This window comes from Perna viridis, chromosome 15, assembly GCF_037379345.1.
Source record: "Perna viridis isolate PV_CMFRI_1.1 ecotype Kerala chromosome 15, ASM3737934v1, whole genome shotgun sequence".
NCBI classification, from domain to species: domain Eukaryota; kingdom Metazoa; phylum Mollusca; class Bivalvia; order Mytilida; family Mytilidae; genus Perna; species Perna viridis.
This window is the reverse complement of record NC_142459.1, coordinates 14,014,999-14,035,363: the sequence shown is the minus strand read 5'-3', so window position 1 is coordinate 14,035,363 and position 20,365 is coordinate 14,014,999. Positions and strand designations below refer to the sequence as shown.

Here is a 20,365-nt window from a genome sequence, read left to right as displayed (position 1 = left end):
GTCTTTCTGTTTCTGTGCCTTAACTTTGGTTGTAGTAAACAGATGTCATGAAATTTTGATGTACTTTTACTTGCAATTTCAAATTGGGTTATTGGCCTCTATCTGTCTGCAAAAAGGGGCCAAAATGGATAAAGTACTGTAAGTGGTTATTTAAAATCGAGGTCCAATGTTTTATACAATTTTTTTTTAATTTGTTTCTTATAAAATTCTGCTATAAGAATGTTTAACTTATTTTTAAGTAATGTTTAGCCTTTCCAGTCAGTAGGGGCCTAAGTGAGACTGCACCCTAAAAGTCAACTGTTTTTTAATTTAAGATCTGATCTTGAATTTTTTTCAAAAGGATTTTTCATGTACAATGTACATGTAAATTAATTTAAGGCCAAAGAAGAAAATGTGTGTTTTGGGTAGTGCCGTGAAAAATCCTAGGTAGAGAAATTTTTGTATTTTTATTTTATTTTTTTTCATAAACTTTATGTTGCAGCTATCTAGATTTTAACCCTGCTCTTTTTGATAATTTAGCTAAAAGTCAATAAGAAAGGGTTGATGGGGTGGGCAAAACCAGGTAGGGTTAGGTAACCCTAAACACAGCAGAATATCTTTTTATATTTGGCCTAAAGATGTATCTAAGGTTGGGAAAGTAAAGTTATTCCATATGCATTGTTTTTCTATGTTTTTCTACAAGTGTGAGAAATTTTTTGTCTTTCACTGGTCCACTTGTTGAAAGATGGAATTTCCCACACTCATGGCAAATATTCCAGCGGACCTTTTCACAAAAAATCGTAACAGTAAAATCAGTTGTAAGTTATGACGTCATAGTAAATAAAAGTATTGTGCCGTCATAACTTACAATTAACTTTACTCTTCACAAATTTTTGTGAAAAGGACCACAGATCTTCAATAGAGTCTGTGGAATCTACTAAAGTTAAACAGTTTGGTCGAATTCTGTTAAAAATTATTTCTTGCCAGTACATGTATTTCTAAAACCAGTCAATTTATTATCTCAACTTGACCACCTTCTAACCAGAATGTTTCTACATGCACTTATATAATCAGTTGTTGCATGATTCAAAGTTGTCAGGGATCAAAATCAAAGATAATTACTTTCTAAATGATAAAATTCAATCTTGCCTGTAGAAATTACTTCCTCTTTCTAAAATTTGCTTGTGGATTTTTTTTTAAGAATAAGATCAATCCTTGGTTGTACTAAGACTATTAAAATATCATTGTACATATATACATGTATGTATGCATGTATAAAATACTTTCCTTCTCTTTCTAGGATCAATTCATGTTAAAAACAAATACTGAAACTACGTTAAATAAATGTCATAGCTTCTAAAGAAGAATTTTTATGAATTGTATGCTTGCACTAAAGCTCAGTCAATTCAATCATGTCAAGTGAAACCATAAATGGGATAATACATGATAAATAAATTGAAAGTCAAGGGAGACAATGGAAGATAACGGCAGGTCACAATTATCACTTCCAGGTCAATTAGGCACCCATTTACAATGTACGTAGTACATGTAGTACAAAAATATTGATTCTAGATTGCATTATCTGTGTGTTTATCAAAATTAGTCATAGTAAAGTTGAGAATGTGTACTTAAAAATAATATTTTTGATAAACTTAAAAGTGAGTGAATTATGTTTATGTGTGTGAGTTATATGCCTCCATGCAGTCATTTACCAGAAAAGAGTAAAAATGGTGATTTTTGGTATCATTTTGTTCAAGTCGATTATGCGAAAAAAATTTTAATAACATTGTACCATTGGTATAATGCTTTATTTTTCAAGCTTTCACAATGGCATGCACCTTTAGTCTTTTGTATTGAGAATTCACATTGAAATTTTGAAATATGTAATGTAATAGAAATGTGAGAAGTGGTTAGGGAGACCACATGAAGCAGCAAAGTTAAACTCAACAAAGAAAAAGAAAAACCATAAAATGGAGAAAGGAACAGATATGGTGAAACTGAACATATGCACCATCATATAATGTTTCTAAAAATAGTAAATACTTACAGAGACCTAAAAGAAAATTTATTGTGTTTAAAAATTAAATATAACAAAAACTGTTTCTTAAACTTATCCATAATCGAAACAGTAATGAACAGGTGCTCTGGTAGGGAATGTTGCTTTTGCTATTCCATAAGCAAAGGATTTTTTGTTTACACAGTGAAGAATTTTACACAGATTATCAGTTAATCAGCCAACAAGGGACTTGATAACAATACCAGTGTAATTTTCTATACCAGTTAGAAATTTTAGATAGAAAGAGTCATTCATGTTATTGAACCCTTTTAACTACACAATGAAGAATTTGGTACTGTGAAATTGTAAAATAAGTTTTTGTACAATGTACATATTTTTGCCATTGTAGAAAGTTTTTACAGATTCTGTGAAATGGGTGTATTTTTCAAGGCTATGAAAAAATATCAGTGGTATGTTGTGTTAAAAATCAATTTTATTAGCATAATTTTTGTGTTTGTATGTGCCCCCCCCCCAAAATCAGTTGTAAGTTATGACGTCATAGTAAATAAAAGTATTGTGCCGTCATAACTTACAATTAACTTTACTCTTCACAAATTTTTGTGAAAAGGACCACAGATCTTCAATAGAGTCTGTGGAATCTACTAAAGTTAAACAGTTTGGTCGAATTCTGTTAAAAATTATTTCTTGCCAGTACATGTATTTCTAAAACCAGTCAATTTATTATCTCAACTTGACCACCTTCTAACCAGAATGTTTCTACATGCACTTATATAATCAGTTGTTGCATGATTCAAAGTTGTCAGGGATCAAAATCAAAGATAATTACTTTCTAAATGATAAAATTCAATCTTGCCTGTAGAAATTATTTCCTCTTTCTAAAATTTGCTTGTGGAATTTTTTTTTAAGAATAAGATCAATCCTTGGTTGTACTAAGACTATTAAAATATCATTGTACATATATACATGTATGTATGCATGTATAAAATACTTTCCTTCTCTTTCTAGGATCAATTCATGTTAAAAACAAATACTGAAACTACGTTAAATAAATGTCATAGCTTCTAAAGAAGAATTTTTATGAATTGTATGCTTGCACTAAAGCTCAGTCAATTCAATCATGTCAAGTGAAACCATAAATGGGATAATACATGATAAATAAATTGAAAGTCAAGGGAGACAATGGAAGATAACGGCAGGTCACAATTATCACTTCCAGGTCAATTAGGCACCCATTTACAATGTACGTAGTACATGTAGTACAAAAATATTGATTCTAGATTGCATTATCTGTGTGTTTATCAAAATTTGTCATAGTAAAGTTGAGAATGTGTACTTAAAAATAATATTTTTGATAAACTTAAAAGTGAGTGAATTATGTTTATGTGTGTGAGTTATATGTCTCCATGCAGTCATTTACCAGAAAAGAGTAAAAATGGTGATTTTTGGTATCATTTTGTTCAAGTCGATTATGCGAAAAAAAATTTAATAACATTGTACCATTGGTATAATGCTTTATTTTTCAAGCTTTCACAATGGCATGCACCTTTAGTCTTTTGTATTGAGAATTCACATTGAAATTTTGAAATATGTAATGTAATAGAAATGTGAGAAGTGGTTAGGGAGAATTAATTAGAAATTTCAGATAGAAAGGAGTCATTCATGTTATTGAACCCTTTTAACTACACCATGAAGAATTTGGTACTGTGAAATTGTAAAATAAGTTTTTGTACAATGTACATATTTATGCCATTGTAGAAAGTTTTTACAGATTCTGTGACATGGGTGTATTTTTCAAGGTTATGAAAAAATATCAGTGGTATGTTGTGTTAAAAATCAATTTTATTAGCATAATTTTTGTGTTTGTATGCGCCCCCCCCACAGAAAAAATGGTATATTTGTAACCATAATCTCTAATCCTTTATTTGCAGGCATGGGATGTTATGATACTGGAGACTGAAAAGTTTGTCCAACATCTAAAGAGAAATGTTGAAGAACTGACCTCAGATACTATGGAGAAGTTAAATGAAGTCTTAGGAGAGAAGAAAGCCGTAAAGAAACAGTACCTAGAAGAAAGGAATCACCTGGAGTCTGAGTTTTCTAAGGTTCCAAAGCTAAATAATAAATATAGAAAAACATGTGGAAAGTTTATTTTATTTGTAGATTTAAACCATTTCAGATGGGTTGTGAGAAACTGGCTTACATACTGAATTTAATTACACGTGTTTAGAATACTTTGTTTAATAAAACAAACTGAAACTTTATGAAAAATATTCATTTATTTGATACATAAATAAACCAGTCCAAATGAAAACCCAAGCTTTTATGAAAAAAATACAGCGAAACCTGTCCAAAACAAACATATTTTGGTCTTTAAAATTGATCTGGTTTAGACAGGTGTTTGGTACACAAAGGTCTACAAACTGAGAGAAAGTATCAGATTCAGACAGGTTTTAGAGTTTTCAGGGTTGTTTTTTTTTTTTTTTTAGGAAAGAAATGCAAGTTTGTGGATTCTTGAATTCGTGGTTTTGAGGCTTTCAGTATACATATCAATGGCAATCTTTCGTGGTATGGCCTACCCATGAAAACCACAAAAATTGGTACCACACGAACAATAGTACTATCATAGGGTATTTCTCTTCATGCCCTGTCTTGTGTGAAAAAAAGTTGGCAGGTATTCTGTCATGTCTGTTGTTGTAATGAATTTGATCTAATTTGTTGATTTGGTTTCACAGATACAGTCTGCTGTTCATAACCAGAGACAAGATTACAGCAGATGCTTGGGGAAGTTACAGGTTGAACAAGCCAAATTGCAAGACCTGAAATCTAAGGGTAGGTAACTCCTGGTTAAACATTGTAGGGTAGATAACACTAGGTTTAATTACATGACCTGAAATTTAAGGGTAGGTAACTCCTGGTTAAAGATCTTAGGGTAGGTAAAACTAGATTTAATTACAGAACCTGAAATCTAAGGGTAGGTAACCCTAGGACATATTACAGGATCTAAAATCAAATGGTAAGTAAATTTTGGTTTTAATTACAGTCTTAAATCATCTTGGTTAAATTGCACAACCTGAGATCTGAAGGAAGGTAACTCTGTGTTAATTGCACGACCTAAAATCTAAGAGAAGGTAACTATGTTAAATTGCAGTCTTACATCTAAGGAAACATGCCCATTCAAGTACTGTAGTATGTTTTTCATGTGCAATAAAGTTCATATATGTACAATTTTGGAAAACAAAATGTTCATACACCTACATGAATGATATTCTATTTTTATTTTAATCTTCGACTTTCTGGTCTTCCATTCTCTCCATTGTCAAAATCATTGATGTTCAAAAGTTTGATATTAATAAATGTGTAATAACATGTTAGTAAATATTTATCAACATGTGCATAAATGATTTATTGATATCATTAAATAGATGAATTAGTAACATGTTGATAAATCATTTATTGATATCAATAAATTGAAAGAATTATGAACATGTTAATGAATATTAATTAATGTGTTATTAAATCTTATTCTGGATTGTGCATGCTGGGCAATATCCAATAGAATAAGCAATTACAAACTTTTTTCTGACCATGATTAAACCACCTATAGTGTCACCCTCTTTATTGATATGTTAATAATTCATCTATTTATTGATATCAATAAATGATTTAATAACAAGTTAATAAATATTTAATAACATGTTAATAAATCATACATTTTATTAATATCAATAATTTATTTGTTTACATCAAAAGCAAAAGTGCAATATTATTATAATTAAAATGTAAAAACAAATTGATCATTTGTTACTGTAAAAATACTCTGTATGCGCAAATTCGAAAGTCAGACGGTACATGAACCCCAATTACTAGTGGGCATGCTGCTTAGGGTAGGTAACTCTTTGCTAAAGTGCAGGACTTAAATCTAAGGAAAAGTTATTCATGGTTAATTTTGCAGGATCTAAATTCAAGGGATAGGTAACTATTGATATCTGCTAGAGGTTTTTCTTAATGTAAAATAAGTCATAAGTTTAAACATCACAATGCTTTTTTCTATTATGATGTCATAACTTACCGGTACGACTAAATTTATCCTTACAACATTTGGAAAAATTGTTTTTCAAATGTTAACACATTTACCCACCATCACTACCTAACGTAGTTTTACTGGAGTTTTTTGTAGAGAAAATAAATAACATAATTTATAAGTGTTTCACAGTTAATTAATTAATTAGATTATTTTTCGTATTTTGTCCTTAATGCTCTGAAATTTATATTTTATAGGATCTAACAACACTAAGGTTTGCAGGAGAAAGTCCCAGAGTTCAACTACAGTATTTATTTCACATGTGAATTATTGAAATTGATTACACAGAGAACATTTGATAATTCTTAATAGGATAATTAATTGGATAGAATGAAAAACCAATTTATTACCCTTTTTATTATATAGATTTCCTCCCTCAATTGTTGCTATTTTCAACATAAATTTAACATTTTTTGAACAGCAGATTGATATTTGTTTTGTGACGTTTTGGCGTGAGAAAGTGCAAGAGTGAAATTACCGAATTTATTTCACAGTGTGAATTATCATTTTTTTTTTATACTGGGAACATTTGGTTACTGCTATCTAAATAATAATATATAGTAATTGCAGATATATCTATTGTTTTTATCAGGGAAACAAGCTACAAAGATAGACAAGGCCAGATTAGATCACCACAAAGCTATGACAAAACTGCACACAATACACAACAATTATGTGTTATCCCTGCAAGAAGTTTGCTCACATCAGACCTCCTACCTATCTCAAACTCTACCCGAGTTTCTAGATACCCACCAAGCAACTCAAGAAGTGCTAGCTCAACAATGGTAAATTTAAGTTAGTTTCTAAATAAGTCAAGCCACTCACGAAGTGCTAGTTCAACGATGGGATGTTTCTAGTTATTGAACAGGTTGTGCAAATTACCCTGCTTTGCAACACTTTACACTTTAATATAAACCATGAAGTGGTCTATAAATAGTGTAAATTGGCTAAAACCAAGTTGTTTTGTATAACAAGTTTGAAATTTAGAAACATTCCTAACAGTTTTATTTCTAATTGATTCCTGTCCAAATATTGATAATTGATTCAAAAAACAGATGTTATATTGTTTGGGATCTTTTTAATCCAAAAGTGTTGACCTATCCATGTTAATAACATCACAAAACCAAACCAGGTTATGCAAAATAACTTAATTTGCTAAACAAAAACCAACCAATCAGAGAGCTTGTTACAATTCATATTACACTTTTTTTCAAATGAATTTGTTGAAGAATGTTTCATACCAAATATGTTGTCGATAGAAGAACAAATGGATTTCTCCGATATTCGTTATTACTTGTATATGTATATGATAAAAGAATCATTGCCTTTGTATTGGTGAATATTGTCCTTCATAGAGTCACTACAGTAATTGCTCTCCAAGCTTACACAATATGATATTTGTCTGTAGCAATATTCACCAATATTAATGTAATAGCCATATATTATTACACTTGGAAGTTTGATGAGTTACTTTTATCCATGCAATACATCTTAAGGTAGTAGACCTAGGGTAAGGGATACAACTCTTGCAAATCATTGGAATGTTCATATTCACCATTGTATACCAATCTCATGTAAGCATCAAAGTAACCTGGACTGATTTCATTCTGTTTCAAAGGGAAGCTTGAAAGGCTTTGATGACATTGTATATGATACAAACATTATCACTGATTTGATAATCTTGATGAAGAATGAATGTGAAAACAACATTCTGTAACTTTCCAGGTTTCCAAATTTTGGCTTAGAAGCAACACTGCAATAACTACAGCACCTTTTTCTTAAAATAATTCCTTAGGTCTATTCTATTGTATTAATATAGTTTTCTTTTCAGATGGTTTTCGAAGGGTTCTGTCAGTTTTCCATAAATAGATGTTAATGCCTGCGTAATGTGCCTTCTGATTTACCTCCAACATAAAAGAGTGCCTTTTTTTTTTACCAGGATTACCCTGGCCTTTTCAAAATGAACTGGGAATATTATTTGTATGATTGTTTGTTTCTTGCAGTAAAGATTTTCTACAGAGTTTTTACTCCAATACAAACTTTTGCAATGAAGATTTCTGTGAAATGTCAAAACAGATAGAGACATCTATCGGAAACATAGTCCCTGAAAACAATTGTCTGACATTTATTGAAAAATTCAGGTAGGTATGGTTGTTAATTCCAACAATATTTTTAAATCTCCATTAGTTTTAAGTTGTTAGTAGTTTTACATTTACTGTGCATATCATTATCATATGCTAATCTCATTGGTGTTACAAATGATTTTTAATGAGTCCATGAAACACATTTCGGCTATTTATAAAGGCCACACCCACAATTACAGGAATACTCTTACAATGTGTGACCTGTTAACACTTTTTTTATAGATATTTTTTTATCATGTTACTAGAAAATATGGTAAATTTCCAGTGTCAATAATACTTCAAATTAATTGACGTCACCGGTAAAAAGAATAACATCAGAAGAAAATTAATCACCCCAAATATTATCCTTTATTATGAAAAACTTTTTTTTAGAGAGAATAAGCCACGGAATTGACATCCTTAAACATTGAATGAATTCAGTATCCAATAAAATAGTCCACAGTGATATATTTTGCTTTTAGGTCAGATCCTATAGAGAGCAGTGAATTTGATTTTGATGAAGGTTTAATCAGTGATATTAGTGGTGGACTACTGCCAGATGTCTTACAGGTTAATTTGGAGACCAGTGAAGGTCTGAAATCAAGGTAGGTTACAGCTCATACAATGATAATGTTCAGTGGATAGAGGTGGTTGATTTTATGTCCCCCAGTAGACATTGGGAAAAATTTGTGCCTCATTATCACGCTTGGCCCAGCTATCAACACACATGTCCCTTTTGATGACTGCCTGTGTTCAGGCCGTAATTGAATTTAGTAAAAACAGTCCTTTTTCTAGAATTAGCAATCTTCAGAAATATATTACTCTCAATAGAAACCTTTCAAAGATAATCAAAACATACACCCAAGCTGACAATTTCAGCTGTTGTTTACGTTATGCATTTCTAAGAGAAAATGAATACACATATGCATATGACAAACAGATAAATACAATAACTAACAGAAACAATATTCTTTATTGAAATAAATGCACGCATATATCGATAAAAGAGTAGTCAAGGGAACCAAGATTCTATTGGAAATCGAAAGAATGTAATCCTGGGACAAAGACCAGACATGGATACAGACAAACACAACAAAGAATATGAAGTAACTAAAATAATACATATAAAAATGTTTTTTACATCACCCTGTGCATTATACACAAATATGCACTATACACACCAAATTACAGTAATTTTTCTGGTTGATTCAATTTGCATATGAGTGCTCTGGTAAATGTCTTGTGTTTTTTCCTCCACGTCTTTACTTCAATTTTTAAGGAAGTTTAAAGGTCATTTCATAAAGTTTTCAGGTTGATTTTCTTTCTTTTATTTTTTTTTTTAAAGTTGTCTCTTTTGAAGTAAGACTTCTTAAAGTATTTCTGGTTTATTTTCAGGTTGCAATCCCTGGAGACAGACGAGACAGACACAAAGGAAGAAATCAAGAAAAGAGAGGAAGCCCTGAAGGAAATGGAGGATGCCATTACACAAATAGATTGTAGTTCCAAAGATAGAGAAAATAATATGTTGTTGTAAGTAGCGAGTTTCCTAGTCTATAAATATCTAGGTACATGTTGTAAGTAGATTTCCTAGTTTATAAATAGCTAGATACAGATGGTTGTAAGTAGGGTATTTCCTAGTCCATAAATAACAAGTAATTCGAGGATTTCTTTGTCTTTAAATCGCTAAATAGTACTTTTTCTTATTGAATGCAGGGAATTTGAAACTTTGAACTTGAATTCTGCTTGAAAGTTTTGGACTCTCAAGATCTAAAGAAAGTATTTCTTACTAATGGAGATAATCCTGTTTTAATTATATTTATTGAAAACATGTTATTATATATGTTTTTGTCTTTTTGTTAATGATAGATTCTTATTGTTTGGAGAAGGGAAATGGCAGAAAGTTATTAAAATATTATAAAAATAAAGTAAAGGCATATGATCAATTTGCCTGATAATAGTACCCCAACATTCAGAAGACACTTATATTTTTTTCTTTCTGTCTGTCTTCAGAAACATTTTCCAGAGGACACATATTTTCTTTTTACTTCTGTCTATCTTCAGAAGGTTTTTGCTCCTCTTATTAGTACATTAATTTTTAAATTTAATACCTTATTTGACGAACAAAACTTTCAAGAATAGTTTGTATCACAGACATGATTTTTTTCTGAATTGAATTGGAAATCTGAATTTTATTGTTACTTGTCTTTTTTTACTGTATATTTACTTCCGATTTTGTCAATTTCCAATTTTTTTTGTTTGCTTCGAGAAGTTATGTCTGGTCTTAATTTTCATGTACATGTTCAAATCTTCTAAAAACTAATATACATTAATGTAGGTACATGTATTTGTAAATATTTAATACACAGATGGGAGGTAATTATTCAGTTGTTTCACTCAAAACTCAGGATCTATGTCCTTATCTATACAATGTGTTTCATTGTATGAAGTGGTCTAATCTAAGTTGTGGAAAGTTCAAGATCAGTGCGATGGAAAAATGATCCATATTCAATAAAGCAGTCATTTTTCAACGGTAAATTAGAATCATATAAAAAAAAAAAAAATCATATGTATACATCTATAGCGGTATCTTAAATTCCAGAAAGAAAGAAAGAAAGCGGTAAGGTAGCCAGAAAACATTCACAAACTCCATTCCATACTGTCATACCACATGCATGATTTTAGTTCTTGTTATTGCAGGGGTTATTTGATCTTAGTTGAATTGCCAATTGTTTTGCTTCAATTTTCTGAAAGGAGTGCAATTTTTATATTTATTGTATAGCAATATAATTTCCCCATAGAAAGCTATGCAATGTCAACATGCAATTAATTTCCATATTGCATTGGTGAAAATCCAGTTAAAATTTGTGATGTTTTCCTTGACAAAAGTTTGTTTAAAACAAGACTGAATTATATTGCCATACAAAAAAGGGTTATTGCATAAATACTTGGGAATGTTATCCCTTGTAGAATGTATATTGCACTCATAAACACATGCAATATGAAATTCTACTTAGGATAATATTCACAAGTATTAATGCAATAACCCTATATTAAATGCTCTGGTTTTGTTGATAAAAGTTTCTTGTTTGCATGCTAAGAAAGAAATTTAGAATTTATTTGATAGGACAGACCCTGTCATTGTGTAGACTCTGTATTTATGCATCAAGGAACAAAAACAAATTGTATATATGCATCAAGGAACAAAAACAAATAGCATGTGTTTAGCAAGTGGGCAATGTAGACCATGTATTGTGGAAACATTATAAATTCGTCTAAATATTGATCAGTACCAATTTTATAGGCCTATCTTACTATGGTAAATTACTGAATGCTCATTAAGTCCCTTTATGCAATTAACATATATGAGGAACTTTTTCAATATTTTGTACATTTTATTTCATTGAAATTCATTTTTCATATTCCAATATTTTTTTTTCTCTCAGAGTTATGGAACTATTAACTTCATTAATTATTTGATAATAATACCTTGTAACTTAAACACACCTATTTTACAAAATTAGTTATTTTATGTAGCTTTGATTTGATTAAATTTTAGTAAATCTTCATTTTTTTCAACTGGTCATTTTGAAAAAGCATGTGTTGAGCTAGTAGGTGACAATTATGTAGACAAAATTTTGCCTGTTAAATGGACTAGTCCCCCCTTTTTTTACTCCTTTTTCCCATTATATTGGACTTCAGTAAGTTATATAGCAATATAACTTTCCATTTGTGCATAATCATTTATCAATTTAAGGTATGGCTGTGCATGGGTAATTATAAATTCATAAAATTAATGCTTTTAAAAACTATAATTATTGCAATTTTGTAATTTAAGTGCACTTAATGATTTCTTTAAACTTACGGCAATTTAAATTAAACTGATACCACTTTTACTGCCAATTAACTTTGGCTTCTTGGTGATTGAAAAAAGCTGTTAAAAAATTAATTAACTCTGAACACCTGTCAATTAAGATGAAAGACCATGTCCAGAGGATCACACAGTAAATCACATTGCTTTAATGAAGGGCAGAATTCTACTTTAAATCACTCAGAAGCCTACCTTGGTTTGTTTTGATATTGGTATTAGTTCAGTTAAAATTGCCATAATTTTTTAAATAAAAAAAAAAGACATAATGCAAGTTTATGCAACACTGCTTGCATTGCTTGTGTTGATAATAGATCAAAAGTGATGTTCATGCATACCTTCCTGCAAGTACATGTAATTGCAAATCATCGTTTGGCTAAGTTTCAATTAGTTTAAAGCAAGTTTTTCTGTATTGGGCAAATTTTTGTGTAAGAGATGCATGGGATATCTGCTAAAATGTCAATAATACAGGGATGACTTTTTTTCTGCTTTTTAGCGGAATTCTGCTTTTTCAAATCCAGATTTTACTGTGATTTTGCCAATTTCCGCTTTGTTTGTAGTCCTCGTAAAATCATCCCTGATAATAAGTCATGTACTTGATGTACTGATATTATCATTTTGTTTCATTTTTATTTTTGCTTTTTAGTAATCCCTGCAAACTAAATTTTAGGGTATATAAAGGACTTACCTTCTCTGTCTTTTTGTCAGTCTGTTCACATACCTTGTAAACAATCTAAATAAACAGTCTGACAGATCAATGAATGAGGACGCTTACCCTACTGGTGCACCTGGTCCATGCTCCAAGTTTTTAGTGGAGTCCGAGTTGCTCATTTGCTTTTGTTACTTTGTATGTATGATTTTAGTTACTGTATGTTCTTTGTTGTGTATGTCTGTTTTCCATGTTGGGTCTTTGTCCCTGGATTACATTCTTTTGATTACCACTATAACCTTGATTCCGTTGATTACTGTTTCCAATAAAAGGCTTTACTTATATGATAAAACTGATCTATTTATTGCTTTATGGAAGCAATATTTCCTTCAACATTGATAATGCCCTTGCCTTAGCCTTGGGGCATTACCAGTTTATCAGGCAATATCATTGTCCATTTTCCAGTCAGTTTATCATGATAATGCCCTCTACAGAAGTAAATGCAAATTTTATTGTGTTAAATTCAATTAAGAATCTGAAAAGGTCATTACGATGTGATAATGCCTTCTTGACATTTTAGGCACATTAATGAATATCACATGACCATGTTTTGACCATTAGGAATAGCTTATTTTTCACTGATATTGAAGAGTAATCAATGGAACCAAAATTCTAGCGAAAATCAAAAGAATGTAATACACAGACAAAGACCAGTCACGGAAAACAAATAAACACAACAAAGAACATAAAATAACCAAATTAATATATACAGAGTAACAAAAGTAAATGAGCAAGTTGGAAATCACAAAAAATTGGGAGCATGGACCAGGTGCACCGGTAGGGTAAAATAAATGAAGATACTCATGAAGGGAGATGATAATTTGCAGATGCTCAGAAAGCCTAAGAGGGATATAATATTTCAACTTTTTGGTTTTGCCTGATTATATGATTCAAGCAAGGTGTGTTATGTCTAAGTGAACGCACTCACATTTCTATAAAGACTGTTTTTTTTATTTTGCAGGTATTTACAAAAGAAGCGAGAAAGGCATAAATGCTTATTGGAGCTTACAGAAACCAAATCTAAACTTGAGACATTATCTCAGCTTCGTGAGAAAATACAACAGGCAATAGACAATGTCGGGGATGATGTACCAAAAATGGTAGATGGCAATGAAGATTTAGAAATATCGGTATGTTTACTCTGGCAAACATAACTACAGCAGACCTTCATTGACTTTCAATTTCATGAAAATAGAATAGCTTCAGGCATTTTTGTAAAGTATCAGTTTTAGAAATAAATACAGAGACTAATTCAATAAATACTATGCTGACTCAAGAATATTGACAAAAATAAATGAAAGTGTGAACAGTGAGACAAATCAAGTAAGTAAAAATCCAAATACATAGCCAGAATGTGAAAACTGGAAACAAAGCAATCTACATACATAATTTAGTAAGAAAATATGTTATATACAGTTGCTTTAGAGAGCTAGCTTATTCAATATCAATCTTAAACATTGGTGGGTCTGTCCTGTTATAAAACACATGTATTATCTATAGACTAACATTGAAATATCCTCCCATTACAACTCTGTAACAAGTTCATAGGTAAATATGGGTCAGGGGATAGTTACAGGATATATGGAGACGCAGACAAAGTACACCGTATCATGTAATACAATATAAACCCAAATTTGATTTATATATATATATCGACAGCACAATTTGCCAACATCATATAAAATGTCAAATATAATCCAGACCTTAAACTTTGTACTGATTCAGTAAATGTCTGATTTTGAACTTTGATTATTTTCTATAATTAAATCAGCTAATATAAATATTTACTTTTTACATTTAACCCTTCTATTTGGCTATTGCAATATTGATTAAGGAATGATTTCTGCAGTCCTTTGGTAAATAATATCACCTGGTTTTTTTTTCTTCAGATTTCTATACCAACAAATTTTAAATGCTCTTAGCATTGATTCCTTTTTGTACCTATTGGTGTTTATTTTTATTTGTAACTGACAAAAAAAGTTGTGACTTTGATGTATTGTAATCTCATGTTGATAATGTGTTTTATCTTTCCAAGTAGATACTTTTTGTTTGAATTTACTGCATGTAATCATACATGTATGTTTTAACAATGCCATTAGATATATTTAAGTACAGCTCTGCCTTAATACCAGGCAGAAGCTTATGACTAATGATTTATGTATACCTTATTCCTTAAAATCTTTTGAAAATTCTTCAGTAGGCCTTAAAGAAACTGTATTTGACTATAAGTGCATTTAAAGTTAAGTTACATTCTACTGTAGAAAGTAAAGGAACATTTTACACTATGACTATACCACTTTATCCCATGGTGGACATAAGACAACTACAGTTTCTTTTAATCGTTTCCATCCCTTGCTGTTATTTCTGCTTCTTTCCAGATCTTATCAATTTTATTAAGCTCGTTCATTTTACAGTATGACTAATCAAAAATTATTCCATGATATAAAGCAGATCCATGGAAATGATTGGAGGAAGGGTTGTTTTTTAGATAGACCCACATTTAAATGTAAATCAGTTATAATTTCAGTTAATTTGAGGTTTGTTAATATGGACTTTTGCCAGGCTGATATACCTGGGGTTCTGTACCATATACACAGAATGGTAGATTTAAGATTAAATTTAATATTATGTAATCACAATCATTCCTTGATTTACAATAAGGTGGTTATTTTTTTTTTTTTTTTTTTTAGGTTCAGTCATCGGGAGAAACAAGCCAGTCAAGTGGCAGCACAATCTCTAAGGCAGGGAAACCTTTCAAATCATTATTTCATAAGTTCAAGAAAGGGGAACCATCCAGTGGAGACAAAACCAGCATCCACTACGAAGAGCAGGATGTTAACGATGCTAATCAGAATGGTGCTGAGGTTAGAACTTATGTTATTTTCTGGTAATCAGTTTCAGGAAAAGATAATCCATGACCATGATGACTGGTTGGTGGATGTCGACCTGTCTTACTTAGGTATATCAATAACTCCATAATTTGATGACTCTGGATATGAAATCCAGATAGATATTTATATGACTTGCAACCCCATGTTCAATTGATAATAATGAGGTCATAGGTTGGACTACCTAAAAAAATGTACACATACCTTGTTTAATGCCATCAAAAATGTCAATTGGGTCAAAGGGAGGTAATCTTAGACTTTGGTAAAAAATTGCCTAATTGAAGAATTTTTAAAAAATAGGTAGAAGTCAAAATAAAATCTACATTTTTTTAGGGTACATATTTAGAGGTTACACTGAATCATGAGGAAGCTGTTTAAATTGCTGTAGAAAATTTAAGGTAAGTTATTTTGGTAGTGGTTGTAAATTTACGCCTATCCTTTTTTTCAGGTGAGTTCATTGGATGAACCTCAGTTGGAGGAACAGGACTGGTTCCATGGTGTCCTTCCACGAGAGGAAGTTCAACGCCTCCTCATCAAAGATGGTGACTTCCTGGTACGAGAGAGTAAAAATAAGAAAACTAATGAGGTGCAACATGTCCTGTCTGCTTTTTGGGGAGGTCATAAACATTTTATAATTCAGTATGGAGATGTAAGTTTTATTGAAACAACAAAGGGTTCACATTTTTTATGCTATAGATCATCTTTGTTTACTGGTTTCTTTTATTAATCTTTTAATATTGTCGCAAAAAAAATTGCTCTTATTATATGATTTAATGACAAAAATGGGGTCTAAATGAAGTATTTTGAACAACTTTGCTTACATCTTATGTCTGGTAATTCAGACTTGTGTACTTGTATGTTTCTTCTGGTTTAAAAAAAATTGACTGCAATTTATGCTTAACTGATTGTGAATTTCTCCATAATTCTTCTTCTAAATCCTCGCAAAGTACAGGATTACATGGAACAGTACAGTAAAAAATACATATTTTTTCATCAAGTATCAAAAACAGAAAAGCTATGTGACTACTTAAAAATTCCTGTGACTGAAATTAAGAGCTGTATTTAGTTTGAAAGTTGTATCCATACTTGTTCAAACTGTTCATGGTTCAACCTCTGCAGTCGTATGAAGCTGCACCATGTGAAGCATTTAATGAAGATTTTGTACTAGTTGAGGCTTGTTCTATTTCCTGTTCAAGGAAAAAGAACTATTGAGAAGCTAGAAATTTACTTTAATTTTATTTTTAAAGTATTTTTTTCCTGACAAAAAAAAATCATGTTTGGAATTGTTTTTGATGCTTAGAGCTGCTGGTATTGAAACATGATAAATACTCTATATTTCTATATTACAGGGAGGTCTTATTTCTAAATATAACAGGGAGACTATATTTCTATATTGCAGGGAGCCTATATTTCTATAGTACAGGGAGGCCATATTTCTAAATATAACAGGAAGACTATATTTCTATATTGCAGGGAGGCTTTATTTCTAAATACAACAGGGAGACTATATTTCTAGACTATAGGGTGGCAATATTTGTGTTTTACAGGGAGGCTTAATTTCTATTTTACAGGGAGGCTGGAGGTTCGAGGGTGATTCCTACCCAACCATACCAGAACTAGTCACACGTCAGTGGAAAAGCGGCAATGTTGTAACAGCAAAATCCCAATGCATCCTTAGCAATGCAATCATCAGGGAACAATGGCAACTAAAAAATGATGACATTGCTTTGGAAATGAAAATTGGAAATGTAAGCAGGAAAATTGTTTTGTTTTTGTTTTTTTTAGTTTATCAGTAGTTAATAAATATGATTATAGGCTTTTTGGCCAAATATCACATGTGGAAATTGGGTTATAGTATGGTGAATGTGGGTTTGGCGAGAAAAATATTTTCGAAATTTGTTTCTCAGCAACTTCCTATTGCAGCCTCTTGATATTTGGTATCCAGCATCATGGTACAGGTCCCATATTGTGAGATCTGATTTCAGGCCAGTTGGACATCTACTTCCTGTCTAACAAACTTTGGTAATTTCTGTCTTTGACCCATTTTTCTTTGGGATGCTGAGCTATTTGTACTGAAATAACAACTTTGTTGAAGATGTATCACCAGTAAATCATTTCAAAAATAATAATTTTAAGCCATTTGTATTTCAGCCCCTTATATAAATAACATCTCATTGATGCTCCGTCCTTGTTAAGTGATCCCACAACCAGTGGATAGTATATTAGAATCACATTATTTGTTATTTTGTCTGTCCATCCAAATTTCATCTGTGCTTCTAGTCAAGAAATTGCCTTTAAATTTATTGTGTTGCTAGATAGTTGATAAAAGTAATTTTAGGTGCTGTCTGATATCAACTTTCTGTTTTTTATGACTTTGTAATTTTTGGCTACCTAAATATTGAATGATAAAGAAATTTTTTATCACAGAATTGTAGGCTCCTGATGGATGGATTTCAAATTGGTGTGTGGCTTTACAAAGATAGAGCATACATTGTAAAACTTCTTGTATGAGTGCAGGTTTGCCAGGTGTGCAACTTCTTGTTTTGAATTAATGTTTTTAATATTAACAATCTAGCATGTGTCCAAAGTTTTAATCCAACATTCCTTTTTTTTTCACTCTGGTGGGCCGAGAAATGAAGAATATTTTACAAAGTGGAAATAATAATTTTTTTTTGCATGAATTTATTTTGATAAATCACTACCATCTTAATGTTTGGTTACATTTATAGGGCAATTTTGGTGAGGTATACAAAGGGATATACAAACCAAACAATCAGGTTGTAGCTATAAAGACATGTCGTGATACACTGTCTGATGATCAGCGGAAGAAGTTTTTACAGGAAGGTCGTATTCTTAAACAGTACGACCATCCAAATATAGTCAGGTTCATTGGTATAGCAGCTCAAAGACAACCTGTTATGATATTGATGGAATATGTGGCTGGTAAGTGGAAGTAGAGTTAGTAGGCAGATCATGATAAAACAATTTGAGAATTTGTAGGCTAAAATTTAAAAGTAGTCCAGAAATGGAAATTACTGCTCCTTACATAACTTTAAAGGGGTTTCTTATCATATTCTGCCTTGGAACTAAACTTTTTAAAATCAAATTGGATATCACATAATACATGTATTTAGTCCAATGCATGTTCACTTTGTACACGAAACCTTTATTGTAGTTTGTGCATGCAAAACACTTTTGTTTTTACCTTGTTCCACCGGGTTTCACTGCTTAAGTAGTGATGGTTTCTGTATAACTGAAAAATTGCTTTTATTAAGTAATAATTTGGTATTTGTATGGCAGCTGGTATGAGCAACTTTAAAAAAATAATTATCTTGTAATTATGACATTTTAATTCAAAATTACAATATAGCTTTGTTAAATTATGACATTTGTCAAAGATTTGACATCCTATGTCAAAGTTACTATATAAATATGTCGAAATTAGGATGTAGTATGTCCTAACTTTGACATGTGTTATATTTTACATTATTATTTAGTAATTTCACGAACGATATTGTAATCTTGACAAAGCTATACCGAATTTTGACATAGAATGTCATATTTGAGACATAATATTTTGTTTTCAAGTGGTCCTAACCTACTTTTGTGTATTTGCTCTTAGTAAGCTGTTTTGTCAAGCTAGATTAATTTGATCTTTCTTTTAGGTGGTGCTTTACTGAACTATTTAAGGAAACAGGGGAAATCCCAATCTAAAAAACAGCTGACAAAGATGTGTGAAGACGCAGCTAATGGAATGGCTTACTTAGAAAACAAAAATTGTATTCATAGGTAGTGATTTAATTTTTCCTTCATGTAGGCTTGTTAAAGTTATTTCTCAGCTCAAGATGATAAATTTAGATTTTCAAAATGCAAGCTTTACAGAGCATGTTCTGTGATCTGGATAAAACATGCAAAATGGGTCATTTCCAAAAGAATCAGAATTTCAGTTGGCTATTCTTTAATACTTTTTTTTGTTAATTTTACATATTTTGACAGGACATTTAGCAATTTAATGTGATAAATGACACATTGCCTCACTCATTTAAACACTGCAACTACGCTAAAAAAACAATCAGTTTTTTCATGAAAATTGCAGGAAAAAAGTTAAAATGTAAATTTAGAGGTTTAACGATTCCACTATGATCATGATACATATCAAGATTCTTGACTAATGACCTGATTTGTATAATGATTTTTACAGACATATTATTTGTGTTCTTTCATTAATTAACGTTTAAACAAATTAGAAAAAAAAATTACACATCGTCACATCGGTAAGTAATGACTAGCTTTTATCCCTAACACTTTAAGCAAGTCTGAAGTGCACAAAACAGCAGATAAATCTGTTTAATAATTGAGAAACACAATTTTTAGCTGTCGTTACTCCATTTTTGTCCTCCAGTTTTGGTAATTAAGGAATGTGATTGGAATTGTAAAACCGGTCCCATTATTGATTTCTAGATGGTAACTTTGATGCACCACAGATTGTTACCACCCTAATAAAATGTTAGGAAAAGTTTGCCATAAATTTGGTCACAACTTGATGTGTACATGTCTTTTTCCTAGTATTTCAGATCCATATTTCTCCTCACATGAGAGACACATGGTTTTCATTCATTAACTTCATTATTAGCTGGTATTAATTACTTTAAAAAATTTTACAACATGGTTCTTAACCCCTGGAGAAATTAGGTTGGTATAAT

The 20,365-nt window shown here is 31.0% G+C and overlaps 1 protein-coding gene across 6 annotated transcripts in view; it reads left to right on the top strand.

Moving 5' to 3' along the window:
- The window catches only part of LOC148597041 (tyrosine-protein kinase Fer-like), a 40,058-nt gene that overhangs the window by 8,920 nt on the left and 10,773 nt on the right, over positions 1-20,365 (top strand). For 3 of the 6 annotated variants that reach the window (XM_088562647.1, XM_088562650.1, XM_088562649.1), the window contains exons 3-15: positions 3,925-4,098; positions 4,729-4,825; positions 6,670-6,862; positions 8,081-8,218; positions 8,683-8,805; positions 9,596-9,730; positions 10,800-10,817; positions 13,736-13,904; positions 15,465-15,638; positions 16,111-16,311; positions 17,234-17,410; positions 18,392-18,605; positions 19,328-19,451. In XM_088562647.1, coding sequence (XP_088418773.1) covers positions 3,925-4,098; positions 4,729-4,825; positions 6,670-6,862; positions 8,081-8,218; positions 8,683-8,805; positions 9,596-9,730; positions 10,800-10,817; positions 13,736-13,904; positions 15,465-15,638; positions 16,111-16,311; positions 17,234-17,410; positions 18,392-18,605; positions 19,328-19,451 — 1,937 coding nt within the window. Of the gene's footprint in view, positions 1-3,196; positions 3,237-3,740; positions 3,813-3,924; positions 4,099-4,728; positions 4,826-6,669; positions 6,863-8,080; positions 8,219-8,682; positions 8,806-9,595; positions 9,731-10,799; positions 10,818-13,735; positions 13,905-15,464; positions 15,639-16,110; positions 16,312-17,233; positions 17,411-18,391; positions 18,606-19,327; positions 19,452-20,365 lie in introns of those variants that run through there. The other 3 variants (XM_088562653.1, XM_088562652.1, XM_088562651.1) reach the window with 3 other exon arrangements.